Genomic DNA, 9,341 nt, shown 5'->3' on the forward strand with positions numbered 1-9,341 from the left:
CAGCCGATCTACAAGCACACAACGCCTCGCACCGCGAGGCGTTGTGTGCTTGTAGATCTGCTGTTTTCACTACTTTTGTGCAACGGCCTTGTATGATGAAGCAAAGTAAATTTGAAACTTGGAGATACAAGGTTTCTGCCCGACAGTGACGATTTACTTGGAACGAAGGCCGACATTTTATTTAATTTTGGAATGAACCGTTCGGGAGTTGTCCCGCTTTTCCCAATGGCCAGCACGTCCCTGGCACACACACACACACACACACTCACACACACGCACGCACGCACGCACACACACACACACACACACACACACACACACACACACACACACACACACACACACACACACACACACACACTACTTGAGCACAGAGCGCTTTGCTGTAAGTGAGCCAGTCACATGGGACGAAACTGTTTTCAAATGACCTGAAAGCATGGTTGTGATTGGCTGTGTTTCATGTCATTCAGGGGATCTGAAAGGTGACGGCTTCAGCCTGGACGCCTGTCGCAGCATGGTGGCTTTGATGGACGTATCCTTCTGTTCATTAACACTGACATGACACACAGTAGAAATACACTGATACACTGAAAGAGAAATGATCCAGTGATCAGTGGCGAAAATGCCAATTATTAAATGGATTGGATTGAGCTGATAGAAAGTAACTAAAATAACCACTCATTACCAGTGTTGGTCCGGTCACGCGTGTACATACCGTCCCGTATCTTCTCTGACCAGACTCATGCCTCTCTCGTCCTTGAGTAAAAGTACAAGAGCATTGGCGTCAAACTGTACTTTAACGTCCCATGATGAACCTTAACTTCATGCTTCAAAGTCATCCATCACCGGCAAGCTGAACAGTGAAGAGTTTGTTCGTCTGTGGAGGAAAGTGACAACGTACAAGGTACTGTATGCACATGACTCCAACTTCTAACACATGATGAGTCCTAATCACATCTAAAACATGGTGGAATGACTGTGTGGTTTATTGGCTGGGATTGACCAAAACTAATATATAAGACAATAATATAGACAACTTGTATGATTTTTGTCAGTGTTGCAAACACACAACACCGTTTCAGTTAGTTATCAGTCGTATATATATTTTTCTTTTTACTAACTACGGTAACTAACTAATTAGTTACTGGCAAGAATTTAAATGGTTAAATTGTATTAAATGACAACTTAATTATATGGAATGTAGCAATAATCACTCTTGTATCGCTCCCATTTTCAATGTACCATTTCTCTGGAACACACATACAGTATTCATTTGTATACCACCAGAGGGCGGACTTCAACTTTACAAGTGATTTAACATTGCATCCATATGCATCCCCCCTTTTCTTTCAAAATCGGCTACAGTTTTCAATATTTCGTTAACTATAATAACCCTGCTTTCAGGGTTGGATTGGGACATACATTTGGCCCTGGCATCTTGGCCCAGACAGGCCCACCACAACAGGTTCAAATCAAACATAGAAGATCTACAAGCCCACAGTGCCTCGAGGCTGTGACACATTGTGGGCTTGTATCAGCTGTTATATGTTTGGGTGGGAGTCTGACTGTGGTCCACAGTAGCCTGTGATTGGGCTATACTACTACTAGTCTGGGATCACTTCACTTTTCGGGGTTATAACCGGTCTGGAGCGGATACCACAACAGGTCATGTTGTAGTATAGCCTGACACTCAGCCTGAATTGACATTTCGTTTCACTTCATTATTCAGTCTGAAAGTTCTTCCCCCCATGGCGATTGCAGGGATGGGCGTTGCCAAAAAGAGGCAGTCTTCAGCGATTGGTTCACCGACCAACACATGACATAGTGTTGTTATCATGGTTGTTATGTGTGGCTGGCTAGTGGCTAGCCTGTTGCTTGCTAGTGCTACTTGCTAACCAAAGAAACAGTCAGAATAGGAGCACTACGAACTAGTAATCAAACACAACATAACATGCCTGCTACTGGTGTTTCATAGCGAGATCGATACGATCGCATTTTACCGCAATTTACCGCATTTTAGCGCGACGCGATGCGCGGTACGGTACGGCGGCGGCGCTGGTGTACTTGGAAACACACATGAGTTCTGGGAAACCCCCACCCACGCTGATCACAAGACGCTGATTCACGACGCTGATTCGCCGTACGGATTTTCAACCGAGGCAGGCCTCTTCAATGAGAGCACTTCTAGACCCCTGAATCGCCAAAACAAAAAATTTAAAGGGGTGTGGCTAGCGATTCAGGGTCTGGAACTAGGCTAGTTGTAGTATTCAAAGGACTACAATTTGCCGGAAAGATCAAACCGTATTCAGTTTTAACCCAAAATATTCCCCTGCGCTCAAGGACATACTTTTAGGGCCTACCTAATACTCCTTGATGCGGAGTAGTTTTGCTTTTGAAAAATTTGTTTGGTATATGCATTTAGTCCAACTCGTAGCGACTGGCAAGACTACACTAGGCTACTCGAGCATTTTAATAGGGATTGGGGAAAAAATGGGGGGAACCAAATCAAAGCGACGCTGCTTCTTCTGGAGGTTTCTGCACTTTAGGCGGAAACCAACCGGCCTGCTGTGAACGAACACCAGGCTTTCCCCCAGAAAGCCTTGTTAGGCGAGGTTATAACAGGCTACTACAGAGCCTTGTATTAGAGAGAGTTCACTTCATGGGGCCAGGTCTTCTACATACACATCTATTGGTGAATAGTGACAAAGCACGAACCGGAAGTTTACAGCATGCATTGGAGTCTATGAGGGAAAAGTGACATTTCCAGTTACATGAACCACATGACCGGCGCGGCGCCGTTTATGACCCCACATTAGCAGAACTCTTTAAAGAGGCGGTGCCATAGTTTTGTACTTTTTCTGGTTTTCATGGGTCTAGGAGGTTGACAGTACTTCATTAGACCCCCTGCTGTGGTTGTTATGAGCAATTGTGTATTCCCTTTGTATTTGGGGTTTCTTCCTGGAGGCTGACCCTTGTGGGTCAAAAGTGCCGATCCAAAAACACAGATAAAATGACATCATATAATCATCCCCTCCCCTTTTACCATTCACCCAACAATGTGGGTGTGGCTAACTTCTGCTGGGTCACCACCCACCATGACAACCAGGCATACTTAGTGAACTGGTGGGTGTGGCCACGTAAAAACGTAATTTTAACTCTTTCTGTACACTTTTTTGGAATACATCTTCCTTCTTCCTTCCTAGTATAATCATAATACCTGATAATCATGTTTTGGAGGGGAAAGAATCATGGCACTGCATCTTTAAATACAAAGGCCAATCATACAAGGGCCAATCATGTGATGTCTCTCTGCTCTGTCGGCCGGGGCTACTGAAGGATTGGCCCCCTCCACTTAGTGACCGCCCAGCCCAAAATTGACCGTAGCCATCAATAATCTAGTTTAAAAAGTGGGCCCACCGGGCATACAGAGTATGCCAAACTGACTAAAACTCTGTCTCTTCACCAGGCTATCTTCTTCAAGACAGATGTCTCTCACACAGGAACACTGTTACTGAGTGAGCTGAGAAACGCTATCATGGCTGCAGGTAAGGCGTCTTTGGGTTCTAAAGTTTCCTATGACAACCATAGACTGTTAAAAAATATGGACGGTGGAAAGCCATTGGTTTCTATGCTGCGCAAATGAAGCTTTTTTGGCTGTTGTATGGGTGATGCCATTGTTGTAGAAATCAACATTCATTGGTAGAAATGGTACCATCTCGAATGCTATTGGCTGCCAACGGTCAGGGGCAACTGCAGGGATACATGGAACGTTGTCTTGAGCTTGCCGAAAATAAAGCACACGAAGAAGAATCATCACAAGCCTATGACCACAAGCCCCTCCTACAGCATACCCTGCTTTAACATCAAATATAACATAATTTGGACCATATTTTCACAAAACGCATATCATGGTGATTGAAACAAGGCTTTAAACTAGCGACAGGAAGAATAAAGTATTCATGACAATGTTTATTAAGGTCAAATGTAAAAGTTTGGGGGAAATGAATGGAATCCTATGGAGAACATATTGCTTCTGGTGCCAGAACAGCGCAACTAGCGGCCAATCATAGTAGGCCTGGGGCCAATTCTGATATCTTCACAAATTGGTACCACCCAAGGTGACCGTACATTTTTTACATTTTTTACTTTCTACATGTCTCTAGTTTACATTTTGGTATGATAACCCTTTCTGAGACCCAGCTTAATTGATGTTATCAGCCGCTAGAGTCGGTCTCCCATCGACTTTCTATACAGGAGGAAAATACCCAGAAAACATTTTGTTCTGGGTATTTAAGTAGGATGTGAGGGGTCTAACTAGGGGTTTGTCATGATGCTGAATCCATTGCAAGCATTTGTTTTGCACAAAAACATTCCTTGGGCTACAAATGGCCCCAATAAAAGATGGTTTAGGGATGAAAAGTGATGAGTCATCACTTTTCATCAATTTTGTGGGCGTTTTCTGGTGCCATTTGTAGCCCAAGGAATGTTTTTGTGGAAAACAAATGCTTGCAATGGATTCAGCATCATGACAAACCCCTAGTTAGACCCCTCACATCCTACTTAAATACCCAGAAAAAAGAAAACTTTTCTGTGTATTTTCCTCCTGTATAGAAAGTCGATGGGAGACCGACTCTAGCGGCTGATAACATCAATTAAGCTGGGTCTCAGAAAGGGTTATCATACCAAAATGTAAACTAGAGACATGTCGGAAGTCAAAAATGTAAAAAATATACGGTCACCTTGGGTGGTACCAATTTGTGAAGATATCAAAATTGGCCCCAGGCCTATAGGAACTTTCAGTTCTGTGTTGCTTCATTTTAAATCGGACTACACAACTACACCCCTGATGACAACACAGGATTCCAGATTGAAAGGGTCACGGTTAGGGTAAACCGTAATAACTTTTATTTTGTATATGTGAGATAAGATCATCAAATAGTTGTGCATGTTGGTTGTCCAGGTGTGATGGTGAGTGACGGCATGCTCAACCTGATGGCTCTGCGCTACGGCGCCTCCTCTGGTCACATGACCCTGGAGTGTTTCATCAGCCTCATCCTACGTCTGGACTGCATGAGCAGTGAGTCACGCTCTGTCACTTCCTGATCAATGTGGACACGTTTATTCATGTTCATGTGTGCAGAGTGGAGAGAGCTTCTGCTATGATGATTTTAATAGTCGAGAGCAGGGGTCTTCAACGTTTTCAGGCCAAGGACCCCTTAGTCGAGAGATGAAGCAGCAGGGTCCCCCACAACAGATACCTTCATTGTTTAATGACAGCAAAATCATCAGTGCATTTTGGATTAATGTCTTGAACCGTCAATATTAATACCAGTAAACTTGACCCATAGTCTGCTCTTTTTCCCCTCTACACCGAACCTCTTTGCCGATGTACAAGCTCACAGTGCCTCGCAGTGCGAGGCATTGTGAGCTTGTAGATCTGCGATTTTTGGCTAAAGTTCTCCGAATATGGTCGCTAGGGTTCAATTGGTTAATATAAAAAGGAGAAAAAATGCTTCTATCACACAAAGATTTGGAGGACCCCCTGTAGCACTGTGGTTGCTGTGGAAACCGCAGACTTAGGCCGGATTTACACTGCAGTCAAATCCAGCCCATTTCCGATTTGGTTCTCAAATCGGATCTTTTGGCCTGACTTTTCACACTGCATTTGCAAGTGACCAGATCGGATCTGTGCGTTCAGACGTTGACGCTAGTTGATTACGTTCAGGAAATGCGACATAACAGACAAGTGACAAAAACAAAAACAAACACACGTCACAATTTTGTTTTTCTCTCTTCTTTTCTTTACTCTTGTGTTTCGCTCTTGGTTGGCTGGTTTTATCTATTTAGCTCAAGTGTTTTCTCTCTTCTCTCTTGTTTTTCTCATGTGCTCTGCGCGCTGTAATCAAATTGTAAATACTCACGTTCTGTAATCACGGGTCGCGCAGCAAGTGACGTTTGGACAGCTTGATGTGACTTTAACTCTATGAGGTGCATCTGCTTACTGCTTTCAGACTGAGACAGATGTCCTGAAATCCATGTGACCTGTCTGCATTTAGACTATTTTAAACAAATCGGATTTCACTTTTGATGTGACACAGATCTGATTCAGGCTAGATTTGGGAGGCAGTGTAAATCAGGCCTAAATGACATGATGTAGTTGCCTGCTGTAGTGTGTTGGTGGTGAATGAAGGGGAAAGGGAGATCTGGCTTCTTTTGACACAATTCTATAATTCTTTATCCTCAACAGGAATCTTCAGACAGCTGTCCGATGGAACAAACATGGATCTGAGAGAGTCCGAGGTAAGAGGAACACGCAGACACTGCTTTTTTACACAGGTCTTAAAGGTGTTAACCCATCTAAACTTGGCACACCGTTATGTTATGCTTTAACGATTACAAAAATAGCAGATATACAAGCTCACAGTGCGGCACTCGGTGCCACACTGTGAGCTTGTAGATCTGCTATTTTTGGGAAATCATGAAAATGTGTGCACATCTTTGAATATATCTTTTTTTTAAGCGAACATTTGTAACTCAAATATTTGTAAATCCCGGTCTTAAAGGTGTTTATTGTCACATGCAATACAGTTGCTAAGTGTGTTATGAGAAATTAAATAACAAATAGTACAATTGACGAAACATTCTCCTTACTAATAGGCTTACAAAAGGACAACAACTAACGGAAACTGTATTGTGTTTAAACAACCAAAAAACTGAAAATTAAAATCAGAGATTGCTTTAGTCTTTGTCGACTATTTAAAAAAAAAATGTGAGAATTTTAGAGAGACTTATTTCATTACTTTTTGAGTTTTTCTTTTTTTTTAAACTTGCCCCAGTTGACACCCTCACTAACGAACCAACAGGGATCAGCTGTAACAAGGCAGTAAATTACAAGGCGATTAGGGAATTGGTATAATTCCTAAATTGTGAGAAAATGTTTTATTTAATGTTTTATATTAATCAACCATGCTCTTCTCTCCCCAGTGGATGTATCTCTCCATGTACACATAACCTGATGAGGACCAAACAGCACTTCAACAGATAGAGGATGAAGATGATAACTGTCAAAAATAACACATTTGGGGAATTGATTATATGAAACAGGCATCTGCGCATACAGTCTCAAATGTTGGTAAACAAAAAATCTGTCTATATAATGCTACACACATAGCCTACTGTATATTATAGCCTATATCATTTAAAAATAACCTGCATAGCATTTGGGAAGGCATAGCCTATACCCTAGCCTTCATAACGCGCCGCCTATGGTTGAAATGTAACTATCGGATCTAGCCAAATGCATGCGTCAAAGAGACGCAGTTCTAACTCTGTACTTTCACACACAAGGCTTCGCAACACGACACCTTGTGAACTGGATATTTTTGGAGCTCTATGGCAGATAGGAAATATAGCCTAGGAACAAATACAAATGAAGCAGCCTAGGAACAAATACAAAGCAATTTGGGGACTCTTGGACATAGCACTCCAAAAAGCCACGCAATATTCAGAAGGCGTTTTCTCATCTAATTCTCAACTAATGTCTGCGAGTCTAATTTCACTGTCATCAGCAGAAGTAGGAAACGTTTGTTTCTAGGGATGTCCCGAATTATTTTTTGCTCCCCATCCGATTCCGATCATTTCATTTTTGAGTATCTGCCGATACTGATTTTTCACGATCCGATCTTTTGGCAATGCATTAAGGAAAAAAAACAAACACATTCATGTTGTCCCTTAAGCTAGTTAAGGGACAACAAATACAAAATAAAGTTAATCAGCTTATCTAGGGGGGTAAATATATACAGTATATAAGAAAATCCTGATATTTTGATTCCGATTCTCTTTTGAGTTTTTACTTGTATATTAATGTTCTCATCAATTAAATTTTCCTTCTGCAATAACTGGTCTAATGGCAAAATATGTTTTCACAAAGCATATGCTACAGACACGCTGTCTCTTCAGGCCAGATGACTCACTGAAACTCTTGTCACAATGTTTACAGTGGTAAGGTTTTTCTCCAGTGTGGACACGCTGGTGTGTCTTCAGGCTAGATGACGTATTGAAACTCTTGTTACAATGTTTACAGTGGTAAGGTGTTTCTCCAGTGTGGACACGCTGGTGTGTCTTCAGGCTAGATGACGTATTGAAACTCTTGTCACAATGTTTACAGTGGTAAGGTTTTTCTCCAGTGTGGATACGCTGGTGTTTCTTCAGGTCAGATGACCGACTGAAACTCTTGTCACAATGTTCACATTGGAAAGGTTTTTCTCCAGTGTGGACAAGCTGGTGTGTCTTCAGGCTAGATGAGTCACTGAAACTCTTGTCACAATGTTTACAGTGGTAAGGTTTTTCTCCAGTGTGGACACGCTGGTGTGTCTTCAGGTGAGATGACTGATTGAAAATCTTGTCACAATGTTCACATTGGAAAGGTTTTTCTCCAGTGTGGACATGCTGGTGTGCCTTCAGGTGAGATGACCACCTGAAACTCCTGTCACAGTGTGTACAGTGAAAAGGTTTTTCTCTAGTGTGGACACGCTGGTGTGTCCTCAGGTTAGATATTTGATTGAAACTCTTGTCACAATGTTTACAGTGGAAAGGTTTTTCTCCAGTGTGGACACGCTGGTGTGTCCTCAGGTTAGATATTTGACTGAAACTCTTGTCACAATGTTCACATTGGAAAGGTTTTTCTCCAGTGTGGACACGCTGGTGCGTCTTCAGGTCAGATGACAAACTGAAACTCTTGTCACAGTGTGTACAGTGAAAGGGTTTTTCTCTAGTGTGGACACGCTGGTGTGTCCTCAGGTTAGATATTTGACTGAAACTCTTGTCACAATGTTCACAGTGGTAAGGTTTTTCACCAGTGTCTCCTGAGAGAGAGAGAGAGAGAGAGAGAGAGAGAGAGAGAGGGAGAGAGAGAGAGAGAGAGAGAGGGAGAGAGAGAGAGGGAGAGAGAGAGAGAGAGAGAGGCGGGGGAGAAGGGACAGAGTGGAGAGAGAGAAAGAGAGAAGGGGAGAGGCAGGTTAAAACTGGTATATGGAGTATAAAATGAGCATTTGCGGCTTCTGTTAATAGTTCTGACTTAATTGTATTTTTCAACAACCTCTTTTATTCCAACTCGCCGTTTCTTTTCCCCCACACATGTAAGTCCTGTCCCTGTGTTTAACACTGACTGACCTCCACTGGTCTCCTCCCAATCGTCACTGTCTTCAGTCACTTCAGAGTCAGATTCAAGCTCCACTTCAACTTCAGTACGGTGCGAAGAGGTGTCTTCATCACCGTCTTCACTTTTCACTGCTGGTAATGTCGACGTTGACCCACCAGGCTCCTCTGGTCTTTGAAGTATC

At 42.6% G+C, this 9,341-nt stretch overlaps 1 protein-coding gene across 1 annotated transcript in view; it reads left to right on the top strand.

Annotated features, from left to right (window-relative positions):
• Positions 1-7,011, top strand: part of LOC308306264 (calpain-1 catalytic subunit-like) — a gene marked incomplete at both ends in the record, with an annotated part of 33,485 nt that extends 26,474 nt beyond the window's left edge. The window contains 6 exons of the mRNA XM_080751164.1: positions 471-532; positions 836-904; positions 3,467-3,545; positions 4,961-5,077; positions 6,248-6,300; positions 6,985-7,011. Of these exons, the coding sequence (XP_080607290.1) occupies positions 471-532; positions 836-904; positions 3,467-3,545; positions 4,961-5,077; positions 6,248-6,300; positions 6,985-7,011 (407 nt within the window). The remainder of the gene's footprint in view (positions 1-470; positions 533-835; positions 905-3,466; positions 3,546-4,960; positions 5,078-6,247; positions 6,301-6,984) is intronic.
• Between the last annotated feature and the right edge of the window lie 2,330 nt (positions 7,012-9,341).

This window comes from Nannobrachium achirus (genome assembly GCF_963921795.1).
Source record: "Nannobrachium achirus genome assembly, chromosome: 20".
In the NCBI taxonomy this organism is placed as follows: Eukaryota; Metazoa; Chordata; class Actinopteri; order Myctophiformes; family Myctophidae; genus Nannobrachium; species Nannobrachium achirus.